The following is a 27,111-nucleotide window of genomic DNA, read 5'->3' on the forward strand; positions in this document are numbered from 1 at the left end:
TTTTTCAACAGTGTTCCCATCATCAGCCTTATAAATCTCCCTGTTAAATCTCTGTCAATGATTTTCTCTGCTAATCCATTTTAGCCTTATCTTAGATTATCCATATGTTTCTGTCTTGTTAGCTTGTATGGTCTAGGCAGCAATAACGGGAACACAATGGGCGTTATAATACGCCGATCCCCAGTGGAACGGCTGTCATCTAATGGTCTGATTATTAAACATCATCCCAAGTCACAGAGACTGAACAAATCAAATACATGCTGAATCAGATTACACTGCTTTGGGGACACACTTACCTAGCTCATGTGGTTGATCTTGGTAACAGGAGCCTCTGCTAGCAGGGTTTTATTGATAATTTACTGAAAAAATGGGGGAATTTAATGCTTGACTGGCATCTTGACTTTTGGTCAACTAATTGCTTAATCACAGAAAAAAAAAGTGGAATTGAAGTCGCTGTCAAATTAGCATTCAAATTTAGCTTGTTTTTGTGTCTTCACTTAATAAAACATTTTATTCAATTACACAAAGTTTGATCAAATGATACATGTAAACTACTTGTCGAAATGCTAGTCTAAAGGACTATATTCAATACAAAATGTGAAAAGTGCATGTATCAATTGTACATTCTTGTACATCTACCCTGTTTTTGAACAGGTGAGTATCCTGTTATGCAAAAAAAATAAGCAATTAAGTTTTTCCTGAGAAAAAACACCATATTTTCTCAACAGAATGGAACAGAAAATTTACCTGAACAATTATCTATTATTTCCTTTTAAAAAATATGTTACTCATTATAAGCATATGCAAAAAAATTAAAAAACCAAAAAATTCAAAATTATGATTTAAATAGTAGCTACATAATGTTATTGGGACTTCAATTTCATTGCTATATTAATGGCATTCATTTTCAAAGGTCACTAACTGCAGAACATAAAAATTATTTTTATCATTAATCTCTTATCTGTAAATTGATCTCTTATGTTTTATCTTAATTTTCACTTCTTTTTCTTCATTATAAACAATCCTTTTTAAAGAACATACTTAAGTTGTACAAAAAATACATGCACGAACGGAGAGAGAGAGAGATGAGAGAGAGAAAGATACCAGAAGCTGTGTGAAAGCCAGTATTCAGTAAGTCAGGCCAGACAAATGGTCTTTCTTTCACAAAAGAAAGGTTGAGACTCCTGGGAAATTTAGTTCCTTCCTAAATATTTCCCTATTTGCAAAGTCAAGTGTCTTTTTCAAGAAGGGATACGCAATTAGTCAAGTGAAAATGAAAAAGCACATGTTGTGTGGCACTCTAAAACTACAGGGTATTTTACCAAAGATCACCAACAGAAGATCGGTCCTATTTTCTTGAGGTCATAACTTACAAATATCTAATTAGGGAGTTGCACCAGAGAAGAAGAAAAGCATTTTTCATAATTGGATAAGGTGGCTAATTAATCTCTTTACCAGGCATATTTCACCCATAGAATGCAAATTATATTTTATATTTCAAATTTCAAAAATTAAACAGCCAAAAGAAGCCTTGATGCACAATTCTCTGCAGTGTTAAAAAACAAGAGCATATCAGTGTTACATCAAACAGATATGATAACCCAGGCATTTTCTGCACAGATTCAGTTAAGTCTTATTATCCAATGGTCCGCACTTTGAACAATAGGATAATTGCACTTGGATTTTGCTCTAAAGAGGTGATCACTTCAATATGTTACAAGCAAAATGTAAGTGCAATTACAGCTGTATCAGTTCGTTGTCCATAGCGCAGACCATGAGATAAGTCAGTTACTCGTCATCCACTGTGCTACAGACAAGAGTGCATATATCACCTTATTTAGCTTGGTTTTCTTGCTTTGATAATTACACTTGGGTACATGGACAGTTTGTGTTGTAACTAGTACTAGTCTTTTTAATATACAACATTTGCTATGAGTCTTTCTATAAAAGCATCCTCCTTCTCCCCTTTATAAAAACAATGACTACTTAGCCTTTTGCTGAATAACAAATAGACTCACACTGTGCAATTTAAATAAAACTGAGTAATGCTAATTTTCTACAGTAGTTACATTTATGTATGTTATTGCTACTGCACTGAGGTAAACAATTTTAATTTCAATTTCCTCACTTTTTGTAGACCTCAATGATAATGCTACCTGAGTTTTTATACACTAGCTTTTAAATTTACCTGACTTAATCAAAGTAGACTTAAGTTTTGGAGGAAATTAGTTATAAGATAAAATGTCAGTTTAAAGTTCTTGTGTATGAAACAAGCCTCTGGTAGGAATCAAGGTTGAAACCAAAGAAGAAATGAAAGCCACATCCTGTGCTGTAATATCCTCTCCTCCCCAACACAAACACCCAAAAAATGTTATTATTATTATTATTATTATTATTATTATTATTATTATTTCTGTGAAATCACTTGATTGCAATCAAGTACCTGCCATCTAAAGTGAAACCTATCATCCCCTTTGTTAAAAGCAATGATAATGTAGCTTGAATCTTCTGTACGTTATCTATATATCCACTTGCTGGATAAAGATGAAAAGAATACATTCTACATCCGCCACTCATTTCGGTTGTGACAAGATAAGATGAGATGATAATAACTTTGAAGACAAGTAGTTACTTGAAGATGATGGGGAAAAGAAAAAAAAAACAACCAGAGAACTACTGGGTACTGGTATGAAAAAGGAAAACACAGACAACCAATAACCATGCATTCACCTGCAGATTCAATATCTGTTTATCAAATTTAAATAGACATATCCTACCATTTAAGGTCCCCTATCACAGAAATAAATGTCCACTTCTTCCTTAATCTAAATATGTACATATTAAGACAAATCCAGACTTTTTAAAAACATTTCCTAGCTTTTTTGTCACACTCATGCCTTTTTTTTTTTCCTTTTTTTCCACGGGGTTTTGTCCAAAAGAAAAAAATGCCCGACATTGGGAAAATTTTCTAAGGGTGCTCCAATTTCCATTAATTGAACACAGAGTGGCTATTTTGTAAAACAGGAATATCATACATGTTCAATTATACGGGGCCTTAGCGATAGTCCGAAGGTTCAGTAGTCCGAAGGTTCATTGGTCCGAATGTTCACTATAGAACCTTCGGACCAATGAACCCTTGATTAAAAAAATCGATGAAAATGTTACCACTTTTCGGACCAATGAACCTTCGGACCAATGAACCTTCGGACTATCGAGACGCCACCCAATTATACTATATATAACGTGTATGCTGAAAAAGGCTATATATGTAAGAATATCTGTTAATTAATTAAGTCATTTCTTAATTTGTTTATCTATTTATAGAGAGAAAGAGGGGAAAGGAAAAACACTGCTCTTTCCACCATTGCTGAAACCCACCCATAAGATTCTAGTAATTGTTCATCATCTAGATGTAATCACCACTTTTCTCAATCAGTAGCTTGGGGAATAAAACATATGCTCCTGATAATAATTATTCGCCAATTTTCCATGATTGCTCCTTTAATTAACTGCCAGGGTCACACATTACCAGCTCTTAAGAACAGATCCATTTGATAAGGTGCTCTTTCATTTATTATCACTAAGGGCACATTCAGAACAAGATGATCCCTGGACTAACAGATCCCCAGATCAAATATGGACATGATCTAAACTAGACTAACAGTCCCTGGACTAACAGATCCCCAGATCAAATATGGCAATCCACTTTGAAGCTTGCTGCATAATCCCCTTAGAGACAACCCTTCTGGATGGAATCTTTCAGTCCGCAGGTCAACTTTGGTTGTGAATGGGGCCTAAGACAAAACAGCACAGGTAAGTTCAGAACAATCCACATCTAGGCTGTATTCCCAGAGCTTTTAGAATGATATATCCCCGCGGGGAGTCTCACTAGATTACTGTCAGATAATCCAGCTTAAATGTCCGTCCCGCCTACAACAAGCTGTAAGGGGGTAATTAACTTTCGTGTCCGCTCGGCTGACAGCTATTTAGCGAGAACCCCCAGGGAGTTAGGTCGATCTAAAGTAGATCGATCTAATCTCTGGAAATGGGGTCCTAGATATCATTTTATGAAAGGTACCCTCAATGCCACAATCCCTGGAACATGTGACAGCATACCCACAGCACAGTCTACTGCATCCATTTAGCTTACTTAGAGTGCATTCAGAACAGCAGACTAAGATACCATTCAGAATAGATGATCAGAGTATTAACTGATCTGCCAACTAAATATGGCTGACCCTACTTCAAAAGTGATGCCACTAATTCCATGATGGTCTCCTCGCCTCCACAAGAGCTGTTGCTGCAGGGACCTAGCAATTAAACCTTGGAGCCGAGATTTAATCCCTTTAATGGTGGGTATAGAGACCATTGGGAATTAGCCGCATCACTTTTAAAGTGTGGTCGGCCATATTTAGTTGGCGGATCAATTAGTACTAGGATCATCTATTCTCAATGGCCCCTACCAGATCCCTTGATCAAACATGGCCAACCAACTTGAATGCTTGTTGCGTAATCCCCAGGGGGATTCTATTCAGTGTATAATGTGGAATAATATTAAGCCACAAGCTTTTTGGTGGGTCACCAAATTTGATCAGTGGATCAACTATGAAATAAAAAAACATGTATATGGAAATTGGTTTTGTATCATCTTGGAACACTTCACTGAGGCATCCAGTGCACACCTGTCTGTGAAAAATCTTCAAGCTACCAATTATCATTAGACATCAACTGATACATTGTAGTCACCGAGTCAATAATTTTAGGAATCTATCCAATCACTTAAGCTGATTTAGTTAATAGTAGAGGAAATATAAAGTAAACAATTTCAAAAAGGATATTTTTCGACATAGGTAATTACTTTAAATTTTCAAACACCCAACTTTTTCTAATCTTGTTTCTTTTGAAGATTTATCATTTAAAAATACTCAGCAGTTTACTTTCTGACATGAAGTCAACTAACTTAATTGTAAGAACTATTGAATTAACATTACTAAAAGAAAAAAATTCAAATTCATGTTGCTTGAAATTATTGAGTAATTACTGTACCAAGCAGGATTTTCTAGCCACGGCAGCTTTAAGGAAGATATGGTTTGGGTTTGTGTCACACTTTAAATGTTAGACCAGTTCTCAGTTAAATTTACCTCTAAATGACTACAAATCAATGTTGAAAATCTGAGCCACAATCTGATAAAAACATTTTATCTTATCTTTATAATTATAAGGAATTAATTTACAAATCCAAGATGTTTTTGGGAGATCTACAAAAAATCATTTCTTGATAAAACATAAATAATATTGTCAGTTAAATTTGGTAATATTCATCAATCAAGGATAAAACAGATACCAGCTGAGGGATGGTACAGTATGGGAAAGAAGTTCATGATCCAGAAAAACAAAGATGATGATTGCACATGTGCATGCAGTTGATAAAAAGTACTTTATCCACAATAATAAGTTAATTGTTTTCAAGTAGCTATAGTACCTGCACGCAAAGAACATCAATCCTTAAAATAGAAAAAATATAATTTTCCTGAAAATTCCAACACTTTTCCTTAATCACCATGGTAATAAGCCATACCTGCCTTTACTGATAAAGAGAAGCCCTGTTATCTATAATATTATAAATATACTGTCCACCACTGGAAACATCTGTATATTTATGTGTATGGTATGGTACACAGATATGGTATGATGTCGTATGGTATGGTATGGTATGATATGATCTCGTATGGTATGGTATGATATGATGTCGTATGGTATGGTATGGTATGGTATGGTATGGTATGGTATGGTATGATATGGTATGGTATGGTATGCTATGGCATGGTATAGTATGATGTTGTATGGTATGGTATGGTATGGTATGGTATGATATGATATGGTATGATGTCATATGGTATGGTATGGTATGATCTCGTATGGTATGGTATGATGTCGTATGGTATGGTATGGTATGGTATGATATAGTATGATCTCATATGGTATGGTATGGAATGGTATGATGTCGTATGGTATGGTATGGTATGGTATGGTATGGTATGGTATGGTATGGTATGATATGGTATGGTACGTATCAATGGTATGGCATGGCATGGTTTAAGTATTTGCTATGGTTTTACATATGCATTGATTGGTTTTGAAAATTTGTGTAATGGTACGGTACTATAAGCAAGGGATAAGATGGTCTAATATGGTTTGGTATGGTATGGAATATGTATGGTATGGCTTATGTATGGTTTGGTCTGGTCTGGTAAATTTTTATTACGGTATGGTATAGAAGTTTATTGATTGGACTTTGATATTAAATACCACTGAAGATTCAATTACCTAATACTAAATCTAAAAAAAAAACATACAAATACCATCTAATACTAAGTCTACAAAACATGTAAATAACATTATTTACAATATAACATTTAGATATTTAAAAGAATGGTATATGCATGGTATGACACATGAATTGTATGGTGTTATAGCAAGTGGATGGTATGGTATAGTATGGTATGGTATGGTACAGTACGGTACTGTACAGTGTGGTGAATAATGGTATGGTACGTGTATGGTTTGGCACATGTATGGAATGGTGCATGAAATGAATCTACTATGTGAAACAACCGACTGATTTATTCTTTGTGCTATAAAACATATAAATTAGTACCAAAAATATAAAAGAAACACCAGGCTAGTGATAAATGTTAACAAGTTTTAGATATAAATGAAGATCTTTTGCTAAAATTAAATCATTATGAACTTGTAGCAAAGCAAACTGTTAAGAGAATATACTTATAAATATGTTTTATAATATATGGATTTAGCATTAAGACAAGTTGTGGACACTACATAACTCCCCTTCTTTAAACAGGGCCTCACATCAGAAGTGGAACATGGAACATATCGAAACTGAAATCTGTTCTGGTTTTACAACAGTCATAATATTTTATTCTTCAAACATACTAAATAATGGCAATTAGACAAAAAAAGTTGACAAAAACTGAGCTGCATTATACCCCTGCGAAAAAATTCTTGAACTGTTCTGGAATACTTTGGGCATTGTTCTGGAACACATGTTCCAGAACTGTTGTTCATAAGCCCTTCTGTTCTAGAACAGATTAAGCACATTACCTGAACGTTAAATGTTTTTAGTTATAAAAAACAATAAAAAGTGTCTAAGTACATGTATATTAATTGTTAATGGAAATGTGATTTCCTGTTTTGGTTTTCTCAAAGAATAAATTTCAAAGAAAGTAGCTCAATAGATGAAATGGAAACCAATAAGCAAAGTGAGAAGGTGATGAAATGTGGTGAAAAAGTAATATAATGATGAGAAACTAAATGATAATAATCAAATGTAAATGATTTACCCTACACTCATTTCCATGTGTTAATAAGCACACACGCAAATATATTCATATAATACTTATCATTGGGGAAAAAAATAATGTTTTGTTAATTCTGGTACAGTGTATGTATACCATACTATCATGTAATACATTTATGGCCCCTTACAAAAAATACAGACTGTGGCTTCCTCCCTCTCATTTTTCAGAGATTACTAATGTATTTATATGTACAGGTAAAAAATTGGAACAAACAAAATTAATCAATAACCTTTATGAAAATTAGACAATTTGAGCTTATGATCAAAGGGAACCTGCCACTGTGCCAAACAAAGCCACTGATCCACATCTTTGTTTTTAAAAACAAAAAATGCCATTTGGAACATATGGGGCAAATGTCACCAAAATACATGCATAAAATGCAAATCAATAACCTGATTTTCAAAACAAAGCTGCAGTTTTAACCATACAAAGTCCCTCAGCAATTCAGAAGAAATTTGAAATTTAAAAACATAGTTTGGTGCTTATGGAGCAAACATTACAAAAATGCATGCAAAAGGTTCAAGAACTTTTGTCAAAATAATTCTGTCAAACTTATTTTCAAAATGAACCTGTTTTTTACCAATCAAAGCCACTCATTCAATTTGAAGTAAAGCAAAAAATAAGGTATGGTGTGCAGGATGAGCAGCATTTTTTAGACAGCAATAGTGACAGCATCAGCACTAGTTAAATGGCATGGACAGACAGTGATCAGAATGTATATGCAGGCACATACAGTGTCTATAATAGAAAAATTTTATGGCACACACTGAAAAAATGACGGTAATATTTTATAACTTTTTCTTTTTTCAAAATAAGGTCAGACAAAAATCATCAGTTATCTTGGGAAAATGTCTGTGGTTGAAAGACTGCAGAGTATTCATACAAAAATATTCATACAAAAATACAGACAGCTTGGGTTTGTAAAAATATCTGATCATTTATAAGGGGAGAAAACGCTTAATTGTCTGGGGGGTCTAAAGTCACCTTAGGTTCCTTCAGAACTACATTAAAAATCCTGGAATTCTGTGATTCAAGAGAAAAAAGTTATAAAAAAAGTTACAATAGGGCTTCCAAGATATTGATGCTAAAAGGTCTGGGCAGACATGACTCAAATATCAGAAATATAATTCTATGAACTATTTTGGATATATAGCATGTATGCATGTACCTTGGTGAAAAGTTGAAAAGTATTGAAATATTCAGGAAAATTTGATCTTTGCTATTAATATAAAGATTTAATGCTCACTGTTTACCTTTGAAATCAAAAAGGAACACTATTGTACTTACATATATACATATCATATTTGCATGAAAAATTTGTGTACATAATTTTTTTTAATTTAAGTAATTAAATATTAAAATTAAGTAATTAAAATAAATGTTGATTAGCCCTAACAAATAAAAATGTTCAAAGTCTACTCACTTGTGTGATCCCTACAAACTGAAAGTTCAGTGCTCACAGTGAATTCGGTTCTAACCCTTGATAGATCTTCTAAGTCCTCTGTTCTCTGTAGGTTGAATTACCAAACTGCTCTCCAATTGGAAACTTTTCTTTAAATACCACACATGCTGTCAATCAAGTTATGTCAGAGCAAGCAATTCTGTGTTTAAAAAGTGTTTGTTATGTTAGAGGGCAGGAGCTGAGAGGTACAGGATGAGGTTGAGCAAATGACGTCCCAATGCAATATGACATCACTACCTAACCCCCCCTTACCACCCCCCATCGCCCACGGTTAATAATCCTCATCCTGTGTTTGTTGGTGGAAAATAAATTGGAGAGTGAACAACAATGTTAACTTATGGAGCGAGCACTGTCTTATGATTCTCACTGAAACAAGTAGACTAATCCTACAAATTTTCAGTTTATTACACAGACTAAACCTACAACCTATAATTTTAACAAAAATCTAAAGATACTCTAACCTTCTCCCCTTCTTCACAGCCCTCCTTCCAAATTGTCTCAAAGGCAATTTCATTTCTCATGTCGACTGCCTCACCATATGCCACATTACAATCCTTAATTAGACATATGAGTACACCCAACCACAGCACCCATGCAAATCCACTAAAATACATAAAAAAAATCTCTACATTGTATTTGAAAGAAAAGCATTTCATCACTCCAGTTCTTAGGAACAACAAGTATCAAATATGCCTGGCAGCAGACTTAGTCTAAACCACACTTTTCAAGAATAAAAAAAATTGTTAACCATAATTTCAAAATGCCTACGAATGATGAAGCTGTACGAACAGGTTGTTCAGAATGAAGACTGACACATTAGCCACTGGTCCAAATCCAGTAAAATTTCATGCGGACCAATAAATTTTTCTAAATGTGCATATTAAGTGGTCTGACATGGCCAGTAATTTTTTTTTAATTAAAAAATGACTTTTTTCCACAACTCTCCATAAACATTTTGAGTGCATCTCCATGGGTGGAAGTGCTACAGAAAGATTTGACAAAACCAAGGTCTTGTTGCAACAAGTATTAATTTGTAATAGGGTTAAATGCCTGGTCTGATTGAAATTTTTATTTGCACCAATGAATTTTAATTTGGACCTGTAGATTTTAGAACATCAATGAGCTGAATAGTTTGTGGCACAGACTGAGAATCATACTAAATAGTTTTTCAAATGTTACCACAAGTTAAAGGCGTCAGTGCATGTATGTGAGGATCATCATTCTGACTTTATTTCCAAAACTTTACTCGAAAACAATATGCGGCAATAGCATTATTTTCAAACATGTGAAGTTTCTGTCATCTCTTGCAATTAAGAACATCCATGCATAATTTTTTAAATATTTTTTAATATTATACATATTTGATTTTTAAAAAATCAATTCTTAGCATTTCTACAACATGTTCTCAAATAACTCCAAGTCCATCCTGTGGTGTCTTACCAGAACATGTTGCAATTTCCAAGAGGAAATACCAATTAGTACAATGATAAAAAGATGAGCTACATGTACAAGAAGAAAAAATGAATGCTAATAAATTGATATATATTTGTGACATAAGTCATTATCAAGGAAATTTTTTTAAGTAGTTTAAATGCACAAAAAATGGAAGCTTATCTTTCTCCTCATGTTTAAGCAATAACAAAACAGCAATTAATAATCATACAGGAAATGCCTCTCTTTATGAAAGGTAGAATTACATTTTTTTCAAATCAACTCACATACACTGTGAGAAATGGAAATCGTAAACGCACCTTAATGAAAACATGACACCGTCATCGTGGGTGCACCATCATGCCTGATTTACAGGGAGAAGCTCTCCATTTCAGAGCCAACAGAGAGGTTTGAAGATATACAAAAATAGCACCAATCCACTGTATAATTTGAATATACAGCGCTCCTTTAGTTATGCAACTAGCCATTAACGGATACATAATCCAAAAATTGGGATGCTTACATATTTTTCTTCATTGTTGAAGATTTAGCATTCGGGTCAGACAAATTTGATAAGCTGGTTAACAAATGTGACTGTTTCTAATTAACCATTTTGAAAAAAGTTATAACCATTTATTCCTTTGTATTCCTAAAAATCCAGTTTTGAATTCCTACAAATTTGATGTCCTTCTTTACATAAAAAGTACTAAAATGATTATCAAATAGAAATTCCTTGGCATTCAGTTAACATCATTGTGGAATAAATGTTGTTATTCCTGTCTCCAGGCTTATCATCATCATGATGTCATCAACATCATCATCATCATCATCATTACAATAACTAGCAATCCATGGTATGCAACTTAATGTCAAAAATGCCTTGAAGTGAATAATAGTTAACAAATAGGCAATTTTTTTCAATTAAGCTGGACTCACATCTGGCTCCAAATCTTTCCTAAAATCTAGCAAATATTTTGTTTTTGTACAATATTAAAGTAATAATGGAATTTAGTAAAAACAATTATCTTTTATCTGTAAAATTTAATTCATATCCTGTTGACCATCCTAAGAGGCATTTATTAAGACACACCTCTTCGGAAACAATATATTCTTGGTCTGGATGTTGTGGTAAGCCCCCATAATGAAAAAGGAAGAATCACTTATTGTAAGCTATATGATGTGACAGGCACATCCTTTAACATTTCATAAATCCACAGAGGTAAAATGATTATATATCTGTATGCGTTTGTACCAACAAAGAAAAACAAGAACATTTGCCGTCCCATGTAAAGGTGAGATTGTTTCTTTCTATCTCATGCATATAAGTGGCAAAACTGGAAACATGTTAGTAAATACTTAAAGGGATAACAGCTCTTCATTTTGGTGGGAAAAGTGCCATAAATAGGATATTTGTGGGGCAAACAACTTTTTTCCATACTTACCAATGGCTAATGAATCTGTTTTGACATTAGTCAATTATTATTTTTAAATGTGTTTTTTGTAATAATTTCTTAAGAGACATTATTATATGGTAATGTAGCAAATTTCATCATAATATGTTCTTGTTAGAAAGCGGATCGGCCACACCTGATGATTTTATTTATGCACACACACACGCGCGCACACACACACACACACATACATGCACACACACACAAGCTGTGATGTACACACATATATAATCAAAAAGTTTTGAATCAATCTACTTCATAGATCTTTAATCAAAAATGTCAGGATTGCTGTTATAATTTTTATAAACTTGTAACTACTTTATTGTCATCTTAAAGGTGAGCATATAATGCCTAGGCGAATTGCCACCTTTATTTATACTGTATCAATAGTTAACCCTCTTGAGAATAAAGATGTTAAAAAAAAATTGTCATCATGGATGAATAGTCTTAACATTATAATTTTTAACCTCATGCAGGCCATAGGAAGATGAATTTTGAAACCTGTTCACATCAGATCCCTCTTTAAAAAATGAATGTTATTTTTATGCATTATCCCTTGCTGCAACCCTCCTCCAAACATTTTTAATTGAAATTTCAGGAACAGGTGACCATCTCTGCAATAAAAGCAATATTAATGCTTGCTTACAGCTGAGCTTCCTTACTATTTTAGGCACAAAACATTATGTGCAATAAGCAATGCTTAGCTTTCTGAATGTGCTAGTCAAAACCTTTAAAGTTAAAAATTAATAAGAACAAAGCAACAGTATGCATAATACTAGCAATTTCAAAGCAGGTATTTTCTGAAAATGTGGGATATAATAGGGATATTACATATAGCGAAAACAGAATTTCTTAAAAAGCCAAAAAACCCAAGTCAACCATTGCTATCTTCCTTCACAGGGATTCCTATATTCCGTACATTTAAGTCAAAATTTAGCAGCCTCCAAATTTTCTACTCCATAAGAAAAGAAAAAAAAACCTGCCCGAAGGAGAAAAAGTCCTATCATGGACATACATGTATATACTAGTACAAAATACACCTGTCAGCAAAATAATAAATGGCTCCATTTAGAGAAAACTTCTTATAATCATCTTCAGCTCAAAGCAGACAAACACCCATAAGAGGACTAATCAACCATATTGATTTAAAGCAAAGTGAACACACTCCAAATATTCAGTAATAAGGAGAGGTGCATTATAGCTCGTGGTAGATATTGATTTTTTATTGATGTCTTTAAAAGACAAAGACATGATATTAAGCCAGAAAATGTGACTTATTTGTAATCTGTCATCAGTAACTAATAAGAACTGACAACAAAAATATTGTTTCCCACAGGGAAAATTGATATTGCAAAATGAAAAATATATACAATCTGCTTGTGAGAACTTTCCTACTTTCTAAAGGTTAGTTCATATTTCTTCTATCTCTTTCATAATAATGGAAAATAAATAACCAAACCCAACTTCTAAGAAAATGACACTTTGAACTTTTATGAGTGACGTGCAAAATGTCAGCTTCTGATATATAAGATATAAAAACTTTTTCATAAAGTACTACAAACATAATATGAAATTAATGCATAAACCTTAACTATGAAAAAACCTGTCATCAAAAAAGTAATAAAATGTGTTCATGTTTAATAATGAACCAAGGTAAATGATAGACTATGCATTTTAATACATTTGGAACCTTACCACTTTACAACTTTAATATTGTCAAAATTTAAAAATAAGTATCTACTTTTTGTACAGAACTGAGTTGATAATTTGCAACAATTTAAAGTTGCAAACACAACCTGAACAGCACATTCATCCATAAACATGTTCAAACATTTTGACAGTTTATAAATAAACTTTACAAATCAATAATTCAATTCAGATTAGTTATCGGTTATATACCTTTTTCAGAAATACGTTAATTAAGTGATATTTTTTACATATCTTATAAGTGCCCAGAGTAAAATTTTCCATCAAAATATCATACTTTACAAATTTTCTTTGGGTAAACAGCATTTTTCCCTGACAAACCAACATTTGACCCTACTTTCCGGACATTGGCCATAACTTTGTAACAGAAACTGTGTCAAGATGGTTGATAAGTGGCAAGGTTCGTCAGGAGGTGGTTAATTACATTATATTTGGCAATATTGACTCATGGTATTTAATTATCTGTTAAAAAATAATCAAAAACTATTACTCATCCTCAGATCAGTTCAAAAAGTAGTGGTTTTATTTATGAACTTCATGTCTTTTTTAAACCTGTGTGTTAACAAATTGTGCACTTTATCCTCTTAATTTGACTATTTATTGACTCTAATCATGTTTGTCATACTAGGCCCCATTCCCATCATGGATACCATTGGTCTACATGGATCGACCCAGCTCAGTGGGGACTCTCACTGACTGCAATCAGCTGACATAACGTTGCTTCTTTCTGACACTAAGTAGAATACAGAAAAGCTGTCATTCAGTGAACCTGACTGCACTAAGCGAGAGTCCCCTTTAAGTTGAGTCAATCCACATAGACAGATGGGTCTATGGGAATGGGGTCTTACTGCCACAGCTTTTTAATGATCCATAACAGTTCACACCATTAGGCACAAGTTCAAGGCAATTGCCCACTTAAAGGCGTCAGGCTTGTAAAAAATTAAAATTTTATATAGCATTAGCCAACTTTAGACCCCTATTGCCTAAAATAGAAAGGCTAGTAGCCTATAAAGTTTTTGGCACAATGATATTGATAATGCAAACAACTCCCTTTACTTCTTATTTGATTCTTATCATCAACTAAGTGCAAGAATAAAAAACTTTCAGAAAAATACATTTTACAGTGCTTCTATATATTGTGCCTGTTGCCTTTTGTAAATATGAAATAATTATCTTGCATTAGTTTTTTTAATAATCCAGATATTTTGCCAATTATTATTGTCCTTGTCTCTCTTCTGAGGAGAAATCAAGCATGAAATTCTTAATGAAAGAGAAAAAAATGAAGGCAGAAATAATTGCTTTGATTTGTTCAGTCTCCACCCTGGAGCAATGTCAGGACAGAAGTATTATCATACTTTCATTGTCTGCCACAGTCTACTCTGGAAAAGTGTTTTTTTCTGCAGTCTGTCTTAGGTACCATCATTTTGTGTTTAACTTCTTAGTAAATTCAAAATACAACAGGTCTAAATTGCCAATGCATTTTGGGTTTGGGGTTTCTTTTGCAAATACTGGAGGCCACACTTCGAAGTAGACGCCATGTTAGAAATTGGGTAAATTTTATTTCCCACAATGCGTACTAATTAAGGACCCCTTACATTAATGTTAAACAAAATACCCTGTGAATGTTAACATCTGTTTCTAGATATCTTTTACTTTTTTAAATTCAACAATGAATCCATCAACCTTTTTTTCTTCAACCTCAGTTTGCGCCTGTTCGAATTACAGCAGTATGCATATACAGTGGTATCTTATGACCCATGATTCCTATAGACACCATAGGTCTACGTGGATTGACCCAACTCTGTGGGGACTCTTGCTGAATGCAATCAGTTTAACAGATTAACATGCCTCCTCCTGGCATTAAGTAGAATACAGAAAAACTGGTGATAATATGAGTACATTGGAAACAAGAGGAATGTCATTCAGTGAAGATTATTGCACTCAGTGCGAGTCCCTGCAGAGTTGGGTCGAGCCATGTGGACTGATGAGTATGTATATGGAAATGGGGTCTAATGGCTATCCTACCATGTATGGCTTATTCCATGGTATTTTTCTCTTAACACCTTGTTCATCTAGTCAGTCTCATCAGATTTCATTGTGATAAAGATAAAAAGCAACTGCAACATTTCTAAAATATTTTTTTTAATTGGTGAGAATAAATAAAGAGGACAAAGCCATGGCAAAGAAAATATCTTAACAATTGGTTAAATACAGATGAGCAAAGTGTCCATCTTCAATTAAGACACCTTATAAATCAGTTCATTACCTGCATGCAGGATGTCCCACAATTCATGGTGATGTCGTCACTGTAAACAGTCTACAGAACATACAGAACTGTTGTTTTTATTCTAACAATAATTTTCTATCTCTACTAATACGAATGTTATGTTTACATTACTTATAATAATTTTGGTGAAAATGCAACATAAACTACGCCGTAGCTTTAAGACTCAATGCTTTATTCAGAAGGGCATTTTTTGAAAAAGCCTCATTTCGACTCAACATTTAATTATGTTGTTTAACAATGATAAATTCCATGGGATATTGTACATTTGCAATATATCAAATATCAAATCAAAAACTCATTTTATATCTCCTCCCTCCCGAGAAGTTTGAAATTCATTAACTAGATCAAATGACAAACACAATATGTATTGGTTAGTTGATGTTTTCCTGGTGTTTTACTTTTATACATACTAAATCCTTACTATATTTTTATAATTTTATTCGAATTAATTTACCTTGTAAATGAAATGGTTATCCAAAACAAATAAGCATTCTAAACTATGTCATGAGCAAAATGGTTATATAAGGAAAGGCAAACAATACAAAATGGTTCATCTTATTTTTATTATTTTATTTTTTTATTTTGAAAAACTCAGTAAGAACTTAAAGATTAATATTTAACCAAATGTAACAAATTATTTTCATTTAATAACCAGTCTCCCTCAACCCCCCCCCCCCCCCCCCCCCCACAAAAAAAGTATGCATTATGCTGTTAACAATGCAAAGACAACATAAAGAATGGGCCCAGCCAGGGTGTAATAAACATGGGGTCTGGGCTTTTTATGCATGGGACTAGATTTGATCCGGGCCTTTGGCATATATATGACATCTTCGGTTGACCAAAAAGCAGCAGAGGGGCACCTCTGCATTACTGCAGTCTATTCAAAGCTTTGTGTACATAAGTACACTTCAGAACCCTTAACAATGTTTTTTGTTCCTTTGGATACACCACAACTGCAATCCATAGCTGCCACTATCATAGATTGCCTAATAGTAAAACAATCCTGCATTTTTTTTATTGGGGCTGAGTCCCATTCTGTGTGAAAGGCCAGTGGGGCGATGACATCAAAATATCGGATTAACCCCTGGTGCAGAAACATGTAAAGACTAGTCAGAGAAATATTTGTGAATACTGGTATCTTGTGTCAAATTATCCCTGTGATCTTTGTAGAAGGTTACAGAAATCCACATTTTCCACAAAATATCAGAAAAAACTGGGAGTGCTACATTTCACCTGCACCTCCCCCCCCCCACACACACACACACCACACACTAATCAAAAGTGAATTAGCATTAAAAAAAACAATTTCTTACACAAGTCCCCCTGACCCATTTGAATATTTACAACCAAGCAATCTATGATTGTGGTAGCTCCCAAAGTTCAGCCATAATATCACCCATCATGATGGAAGAAGTGACTGCTGTAGACCTGCAGTCAACATTGTGTTAGTTGAGAAAGCTATCACAATGCACTGAGATGTGCCCAGTCTGGCTCAAGCAAGCTTGCACAAAATGAACACATCTACTGATACATAACATAACATAACATAACATAATTAGATATAATATAATGTAATTCTATTAATATTAAAAACATTTTGGGTCAACATCACATAATGATATTATCATATCTTAAATCAATCAATTTATTATTGTGTAATATTAAAAAGACTCAAAAATATCCAATGAGATAAAGTAAAATTTGAAAGTATTTCTTTAATGAATGTAACATAAATTTTAATTCCCAAATATAAAATCATATTCTATTCTAATTATATAATGATAAATTTTATTGACTTGCCCTCTATAGCACCTTTTAGTCTTCTACTGCATGGTCATAATTAATCTGATGTGCGAGCAACCAAAAGTTAACCTAAACATACAGATGACCTTTTAACTAACATATGTGCCTAAAATCTAAAAGATGACTTTTATAAAACAGCTTGCTAATCACTTGCAATTCCATTTAAAAAGGTGCTTTGCCTCACTATGTCATGCAATCAGGGCATTAAATACTGACTAATAACTGGGCATTTGGCAGGCATTTAACCTCAAAGTAGGACATCACATTTATAATCAATCTATAAGAAATATCAAATTTGTGACCTTGATTAATTTACATGGTAAAGCACTGACTTCTCCCTCTCTCTCTCAGGAGAAGAGAGGCACATAGTACACTGCCAGAATTATTTTTCTCTGATAAAAAAATCATCTTTCCTTTGCAATGCCATAGTTATTATTTTTTGTACCATCTGATTTCATTCTCAACACCTTTCTATTTTTCAGAAATCTCTAACATTGTAAAACTTTTTAAATGATTCTTGATGTTATGTTAGAGCATTAATGTTTTGGTTATGCAACACTAACAAAAATAAATATATTGCAATACTATTACAATTACTATTACAATAATCATTACAATTGGACCCAGTCACTGTGCTGTGTTCCTACATAGATCAAGCTATTGTATTGTTGAAAGTAAAATTCTATTGCTCTTTCTGATCATTCTCATTCATTCAACATTTTTTTTTTTTTTTTTTTTTTTTTTTTTTTTTTTTTTTTGCAAAATAAATGTGAACTTTCTTTCCTCTATGCGTAGGCACTAAAACACTTAAGAGAGAATCAACTTACCTTCACAAAAATCTTCTACATGCACCAGTGCCTACTAATTTAGTAAGTGTAGCTGTAGGGCCCATTCATCTTCTAGGACTGTAAGCTGAATAATTATACTTCCCTCTTGTAAACGACGCCGGATGCCATGGCATCTTGAATTTCCCTGATCAAATCGCCTTTCTATTCTATTCTATGGGTGCATCATCTCTCCAAGGTTTCCTGCTCAGCAAATCTCAAGAAAAAAACATGCTGTGTCGCAGTCAGTTTTCCCAGACAGTTTTCTCCACTTTCATGCATACCTAGATTGATCAGCTGTGCAGCAACCAATACACAAGTGCATAAATTAATCTATTAGTATAAGATCCATTTGTCTTTACATGTGACGAGTTTTCAGCAAAGGTGAGATAATGTTTAGGCTTACGGACTATCAAAAGCATGGAATTTCTGAAAAATAAAACACAAATAGTTGTAAGACCGTAAATAAATCACTGGAGGAAATCCACAACTGCAATTGGTTTGATTACGATAGTTGAGTCGAAATAGAAGCTGAACGATTGGGTTGTGCACCATCATAAAACTTGATTATTTGTGATTAATAATATAAAAACTTTCTTTTTTGTTCTCCTAAAAATATTTATTTAAGTCTTTAAATTTCTTATTTATTGGTTGCTTAATTTATCTTTTAACTCTGCTTTTCAGCTGCAGCTTATAACCGAAAACGATTAGATTGGAGAAAAACAAAATGTGGTGCCATTTAAATTGTTTACGTCTTCAAGATACTTTCTCCTCCCCTTCAAAGCCTTCAAACAAACGAGTTTTATAATATTGTGCTTTTTGGATGGTTAAAGTCTGTAGACCTATTAAACAGCCCCGTTAACAGACGCTTTAATACATAATTTGCACGTGAGCAGGCCCTGAACCCCACGCCAAGGGGGCGATGGTCGGCTTCGTATCCGAGGCCTGTCGTTTTGGACGACCCCCCCCCTTTCAAATAATCCTGGATCCGCCCATGCGAGAGTGTCGTCGAGATAAAGAAAATTATTCTTGCGAAACCTGCAGATTAAAAAAAAAACTTAAAGGCTTATAACTTACTGGACATGCTGAAGTCAGCGGACGAGAGGAGTATGCCATAACACATGAGGATCACCACCCAGTGCAGCACACACTCTCGTTATTCGGTTGAAAGTGGTGTGAGTGTTGCCCTGCCCCACCCACCCCACCCCCGCCTCCTCCCCCAATAGGCATTGAAAATTATAATAAAAAATTATAATGATGAAGTTAAATCGTATATTAAATGTGACTGAGAAACCCTTTATCCTGAAAGATGTCTGGAACAGTTTCTTCGTGTACAAAACAGAAACTCCAAAGAAATACTAGATATCTTAAATGTGACAATGAAGATATGCTGGTCACGTATCTCCACTGCTAATTTCTGTAATTTCAGAGGGCATCACAGAGAGTCTTTTAAAGCGAGTCCTTCATAGTCCCCGAAAGTAGCACTCAAAAAGCATGGATTGGCGTCTCCTTATGCCTGCGCAGTGCAGACTACATGTAGTCATGAAACACTCGGGTCAATCCATACTGTGATACATAAATCAAGTAAAATCAAGATGTTGTTCTACTTTCCTTTTTTTTTTCAACACAGAAGCCTACTAACAAAGTTGCGTGTTTGCCGCTAGGGGGCATGTTAGTGGTTACGAGGTCACAGCGTAACATTAACAGTCCGGGAGGCTCGCATTCACAACACTCCGAGGTAAGACAAAAGGCCACGTAATTAAGAGATACAAATAATCACGCAGTAAGTAAATGAAAATAAGTTAGAGGACTGTTTTTTAAGATATTATTTGTTATCTGATAATTATTAAAACACGTAATTTTGAAACCAATGATATTTGCATGACCTTAAGGTAAGGCAGGCCCGTAGCCAGGGGGGGGTTCGGGGGGGTTCGAAAGAACCGCCCCTTTTGGTGGGAAAAGGTCCACTCTGGGTAAAACTTGATCTAGGTTCAAGAAGTTTTTATGGAAAAAGGTCCACATTTTCAGAAAAAGAACCCCCTTTTTGAAATTCCTGGCTACAGGCCTGTAAGGTGAGCAGGCCCGTAGCCAGGGGGGGATTTGGGGGGTTCGAAAGAACCGCCCTTTTTGTCAGGAAAAGGTCCATTCTGGGTAAGATCTGAGCTAGGTGGACTTCAGATCTTCAGGAAAATCTGTTCAAATTTGGCGTCACCCCCACTGAATTGTGCTTAGCATAAAGTTCATTGAACTCTCGCGGCTTTCTGACCGACTTTATGCACAGACTATTTGTCACAGTGTTTTAGACTAAAAAACTGCACAGTGTTTTGTCAATGGACAAAAGAATGTGTCACCCCTTTGAAAGATATGTCTATTTGGGTTAAAAGTAAAAACATATAGTGTGTTTGGGTACCATGCGCAGGAACGTAGCCAGCAGTTTCAAAAGGGGGGTTCTTTTGCCCAACAAGTGGACCTTTTACAATGAAACTCTGGTGCACCTAGATCAAATTTTACCTGGAATGGAACTTTTCCTGACAAAAAGGGCGGTTCTTTCGAACCCCCCGAACCTCCCTGGCTACGGGCCTGCGTGCGACTTTGAGACAAATTCTCCTCAGGTTTGAGGTCATCTCGGCTCAGCGCTTTAACCACAATTATATAGCCATGTTTCCGCAGTGACGCCTGTCATTTTAAAAAGCTAGGGCCGGATTTATGAATAAACAGACTAGAAAAAAGTACGTGCTGTTTGGATGGCATATTGAAAATAGAATACGAATACGAAAAATAGAATACGAACAACCAAGAAAGTGTATCTTCCTGACGATTTTAAAAAATCCTATTGAGTTCCACGGAGGAAATGCACTTGCTTATAATTATGCGTTTACTCTTTAAAATAAAGTTTTGCACCTACTCCTACTATTCTCATTCCAAATCTGCATATCCTATTAGAAGAATCAAAGGAGAAAGAAGAAAATGCAATAATCGCTACATAATACTTTCCAAAGGAAATTTATAACTATTAAGTGTTTGATATACCTAGGATTTTCCTTAGAGAGAAGAAGAGAACATTTTCAGCTCACATTGCCTACCATGTCTATATACTAAAAAAAAAGAGAAAAGAAATAAAAATAATAATACAAATAAAAAAGTGTTTTGTATGTGTATTCAGTATACCTGCAGATTCAGTGACAATTTTCTAATTGTTATTACTATTAGCAATTACTATGGAACGCTGGAGCGGTCGAGTTGCCTTGGTAACCGGGGCGTCAACAGGGATAGGCGAGGCGTTTTGTCGCGCACTCGTGAAGCACGGTATGATAGTTGTGGGGTGCGCTCGCCGAGTTGAAATGATAGAGGTAAGGTTTTCATGTTTAAGGGAAAGAAAAAATTATGGGGGAAACACTATCGATGTGACAGACTAAATGAAACTGATATAAGGATTTGTTGCAATAGACATTTCTTAATTTACAATGGGGTCGTTCGGTCGCACTGGCTAGTACGCACTAACTTTACGGGAATTCTCGCATAGGGGTGTGTGTTAGTCTGTTAATCTGATTGCATTCAGCGAGAGTCCCCGTGGAGTAAGTGGGCACTAGCTTGTGCGACCTTACTGTTTCTGAATGGGCCCAAAGATAACTTGTGTCTTCTGCTTAGAGAGTAAACGGATCGTGAGTGGTTGCTTCGCGTATGTCAGGACACACACACACACACACACACACACACACACAGCCTACCTGAAGCAAATTTGCTAACTTTTAAATTATACACATTCTGTTTTTATTCACAGAAGACAGCAAAAGAATTGGAAGGAGAGACAGGACGTTTGATCCCCATGAAATGTGACCTGACAGTGAAATCTGAGATCGAATCCATGTTCCGGGCCATAAAGGACCAAGTGGGTGGGGTGGACGTATGTGTTAATAACGCTGCGTATTTGTCCACTCAGCAGCTTCTCGTTGGGGATACCGACACCTTCCAGAAAATGCTGGACGTGAGTATTATACCATTTTAGACCAGTGTAACGTGATAGGTAGTCCCCCATTCACTTGTACAGGTGAGCCTCGCCCTAGATTTCGACCCTCTTAGATCAAACTAACCCTAGCCATTATTACTATATGGCGGGAGGACTTTCTGTTGAGCCTAACCGACTTCCTTTATCAAACATACACATAAATCTGAAAACACGATGAAATATCTGGTGCTTTTTTAATCAAATGTGCGACAGTTCCACTTTGCATCTTACAGAAAATTTTAACATTAGAATAGATATTTGGTGTGATCTTTACTGAATTTAATAACAAAAAAAGTTTCACTGATGCCAAATTTTCGTTTTCAGACCAACATCATGGGCCTGTCCATAGTAACCCAAATGGCTGTGCAGTCGATGAAAGAGCGAAAAGTCGATGATGGCCATATTATTCACATAAGCAGGTAAATGACTAGGAATTATTGTTCTCCTTTGACTTTCAGTAATAAAAAGAAAGCAAAATAAAATCACTGCATGCAGGCATACAGCCGAATCGACGGCGATTCTGTGCTTACTAAGTTAGCTGTGATTCAAATTTCATGTCCAAAAGATCTATCAACATCAAATCACAATATCAAATCGACTTCAGTATTGGAAATTATTTTCAATGTCAATACAATTTTGTAATCGTCTGATCAAAATTTTTCATTTTCATTTTTCAGCATAACTGGGCATCGTTATTGCCGTGAAATAGCAGCTATGCATTTTTATTCAACTACTAAGCACGCAGTGAAATGTCTGACAGAGGGTCTGAGGGCTTGTCTGAGAGCGGAGGAGTCTATGATTCGTGTGTCGGTAAGTTCCTCTCCCCGCACCCTCCCTTTCTCTCTCTCTCTCTCTCTCTCTCTCTCTCTCTCTCAGAATATTTCTGAAATTGGTAATGCCATTTTAGTACAATAGTTTTCTCTGTTCCCCTACAAATCTTATTTATGGTCTATTCTTTGTAAAAGAACATGCATAAATAAGATTGAAAACACATCTATGAAGATTACTGTAAATGGTATAACGCACCTTTCTGTATTTAGCTTTTTTTCTCTTCTAGCAAAACCCAGTTTTCTAGCATAAGTATAAATTCCTTCAGTTACTGGTGGGTATCTTTGAGGATTTAGCAAAATATGAATATCCAAAACACAATAACAACGGCAACAAAATCCTTGGAAAACGTTGTTTGACAAACTGATAATTTAAATAATTTCAGACTATTAGCCCCGCCGTAGTAGACACCGTAATGGCGAGAAAGTGGGTGGAAGCGGAATTTGGGAAGGAGAAAATGGAGCAGTTGTTCAGACGGAGACAGGTACTGTGTATTGCTGTTTCAAAATGTGTCCTAACCGAAATTCTGTCGTATTTGAAGCTGCCTGTCTCCTATGTACAAGACAAAAGAAACGTATTGCTTTAAAGGATCGAAGTTTTAATGATTGACCGAAATTGAAACCCCAGTGGTACAATGAAATAGACAACTGTAGTTTTTGTGCGGGATTTTGCAAATCTACAAAGTGTTTGACTGGAGTGCGGTATTTTATTACAGTGTCTTCTTCCCGAAGAAGTAGCTGACAATTTGATCTACATCCTGTCTGCCCCGCCGTCTGTGAACGTAAGTTCTTTTGTGAAATGTCACAATGCCACACCAGATTGCATACGTTATCTTATTGTCCCAAATTTGCTTGTTGATAAATCGATTCAAAATTGAGAAATATTATACACAGTTCATGTCAGATGTCTGGCGAAAGATTTTTAGAATAAAGTCACTCGTACAATTATTGCTGGTGTTTCCCTCGTCAAATGTTCCTATTTGACTAGAAGTAATATGTATTCTATTCGTATGAAAATGCCCGTGTCCAGACATGTTTTTTTTTTCTATTCGGACATTTAAAGCGATTAAAACCTTCAAATTAAGGTGCTGTATATCGATATTACCAATGAAATGTAAAGAGGATGAATGGTGATCAAAATGAGTCATGATACATTTGGAACTAAATTATTTATCTGGAAATAAATAAAACATTGAATTCAAGTTCTGATACCTTTGTTTTTCACCTTTCAGATCAGAGACATCTGTATGAGCGGGGTGTTGGACCCACTCTGAAAAGTTTCTATATCCATCAAGAAGTCAACTTTAGCTGGCATAGTGCAAGATCTGAGCATACACTAGTATAGTATTAGAAATATACATATTTCTCTCTACCAGAGGGCAGATGAGTGACCAATGACGTCATTTCTGTGCAAAAATTCTCGCCGGATAGTAATGTGCTCGTAATAACCAGAGAAATATCTGGGAGTATATGGTAAAAAAAAGTATCTGTGACCCTGGTGGATCTGGAGCTGGTAAGAACAGTGCATATATATATACGTATTTGTCAACTTGACAACTTAGTACATCTTATTATACCTCCAGTGTAAACGTTTGCATAATTTTACGGAGAATGTGGAAGTCGATTATTTTTGTGTTGGCTATATTTTTGGTGACAGCAAAATTTTCAGAGCAATTTGTATTTTTATATATTTCATTTTTACAAACTAATAAATGCTTTTGCTTTTCATTGTTTTTGTCGAGTTCAGTTCATATTTTCAACACATTTCACTTCAGTTCATCAATTTGTCTTTCCGACTAGAATGACATTTTGTGTGGAAATTTGGTTGTTAGAACAATTGTGGTGTTGTATTGTTTTATTGTCGATATGTGCTAGCACAGAATGTATTGAAGCTTAAAAAATAATTTCTTTAGAATGTTATCAATGCACTGGCACACGGTTAAAAATAATGGGTAGTACGTTTAGTTTATGTTCAGGGGCGCAACTTTGCGGAAGGGAAAGTATACAAACCCTTGAGGATTGGTTCCTGAGAAAATAAATACAACTAGTAAAACTTAAACCTGTTAAACGTTGGTTCTTACACACCATTTAGTTAATATGGAAATCATTTCCATGTGCATGATGACACACGCCAGGTCCATTAACAGGGGGATGTTGGTGGGGAGGGTTGAACGTACATTTGTTCCGCTCTGAATCAATAATGTTCCATTATTTCTATATATATCTATGGCATAAAAAGGTTCACTTTTATATAATAAAGGACTCCTCTCCCTTTTAAATTGCTGGCTACAGGGACTTCTTTCAACCTTTTGTATTTTTATTGCAGTACCTTTTTTGGGGGGAGGGGGGGAGGGGCACCCGGGGAGGGGTCACCCTGTAACATAACTCGCTCAAATCAAAGGGTCAAACATATTCCAAAAGAAGGGGAAGGGTGAAGCAAAATCCGTAGATGATACAAAAGGAAGGGAACGCCGGGAACACTTTTTACAGATCGGGCATCGGGAGAGGCCGTTTAGTTTATTGAGTTCGAACCTTTTTTTCTCAAGGATAATGAGATTATAAGTTCGTTAAGAATTTCTGCACGCATACAAACGGAAAAGAAATGAGTAAATCTGTTTTTGGATCTCTTTTTCAGATTAAACGCCTTTATGTAACAGCTGTTCAGCATCCATGTTAATGTTCCTACAGAGGTTTGCAAGCAGTGCTGTATAATAGGCCTAAATATTGCTAAATTTAATTTCAAGAATTGCATTTTTCCTAGAATACGCAATATATGTTGCCATTTCATCTCATCTTCAAAAATCTGAGTGTGTTGAATAGTTATTTTGAAACATGCATATTATGATAATAAATTTAATGACTTTTTGTTACTGACCATTGGTAGCTATAGTCATCGATGGAAACGAAACTTAAACCACGTCAGAGGGCAATCTCAGAAACAAAAACCACGTCAGAGGGCAATCTCAGAAACAATTTTATTTTACAAGGTGAAAATGCCCTTCCACACATGCACCTACACCTTAAGTACCTACTAACTTAATAAGTGTAGCTAGAGGACTATCCATCATCTCAAAATGAAAGTTGTTGAACTGCTTTTTACTCTTGTAAACGACGTGGGATACCGTGGCCTCTCGAATTTATCTGATAAAATCGCTATTCTATTCTATGGGCAATCATCTTTCCTAAGGTTCCTGCTGAAGAAAAGAAACCCATACTGTGTCGCAGTCACCCCAGAGCGTTTTGTCCAGACCATTCTCTCCACTTTCATGCATACCTAGATGGATCAGCTGTGCAGGAACTTTTTCCAATATGCAGTTGCGTAAAGGTCGTAGAGAGCTGCAATCTATAATCTATTAGTATAAGATCCATTTGTCTTTACATGTAACGAATTATTTCCAGCAAAGGTGAGATCATCTTAAGGCTTACGGACTATAAAAGCACGGAATACGCAATTTCTGAAAAATAAAACACATTAAGTTGTAGGGCCCTAAATAAATCCATGGAGGAAATCCATAACTGCATTTGGTTTGATTGCGATGGTTGAGTCGAAATAAAAGCTGAACGATTGCTTTGAGCACCCTCATAAAACTTGATTATTTGTGATTAAAAAATGCAAAACCATTCATTTTTTGTTCTCACTAAAATATTAATTGACTTAATATGTCTTTAAATTAATTATTTATTGGTTGATTAATTTATCTTTTAACTCTGCTTTTCAGCTGTAACTTATAACAGAGAACGATTAAGTTCGAGAAAAACAAAAATGTGGTGCCATGTAAATTGTTAACGTCTTCACAATACTTTCTTCTCCCCTTCAAAGACTTCAAACAAACGAGTTTTATAACATTGTGCTTTTTGGTTGGTTAAGTCTGTAGACCTATTAATACAGACGCTTTACACATAACGTCGCAGCAACGTTACTTTGAACGTGGTT

The 27,111-nt window shown here is 34.9% G+C and overlaps 1 protein-coding gene across 3 annotated transcripts in view; it reads left to right on the plus strand.

Moving 5' to 3' along the window:
- LOC106158358 (dehydrogenase/reductase SDR family member 11-like) overlaps positions 1 to 24,857 on the plus strand; it is a 30,716-nt gene extending 5,859 nt beyond the window's left edge. The window contains exons 2-9 of one of the 3 annotated variants that reach the window (XM_087018167.1): positions 3,586 to 3,813; positions 19,975 to 20,082; positions 22,126 to 22,329; positions 22,675 to 22,769; positions 23,028 to 23,160; positions 23,564 to 23,662; positions 23,894 to 23,959; positions 24,410 to 24,857. In XM_087018167.1, coding sequence (XP_086874293.1) covers positions 20,014 to 20,082; positions 22,126 to 22,329; positions 22,675 to 22,769; positions 23,028 to 23,160; positions 23,564 to 23,662; positions 23,894 to 23,959; positions 24,410 to 24,451 — 708 coding nt within the window. In that variant the 5' untranslated portion in view covers positions 3,586 to 3,813; positions 19,975 to 20,013 and the 3' untranslated portion in view covers positions 24,452 to 24,857. Of the gene's footprint in view, positions 1 to 3,585; positions 3,814 to 19,951; positions 20,128 to 21,554; positions 21,695 to 22,125; positions 22,330 to 22,674; positions 22,770 to 23,027; positions 23,161 to 23,563; positions 23,663 to 23,893; positions 23,960 to 24,409 lie in introns of those variants that run through there. The other 2 variants (XM_087018165.1, XM_087018166.1) reach the window with 2 other exon arrangements.
- The last annotated feature ends 2,254 nt before the right edge of the window (positions 24,858 to 27,111 follow it).

Source organism: Lingula anatina, chromosome 7 (genome assembly GCF_051362555.1).
Source record: "Lingula anatina isolate TDL-2025a chromosome 7, LinAna3.0, whole genome shotgun sequence".
Classification (NCBI taxonomy): Eukaryota; Metazoa; Brachiopoda; class Lingulata; order Lingulida; family Lingulidae; genus Lingula; species Lingula anatina.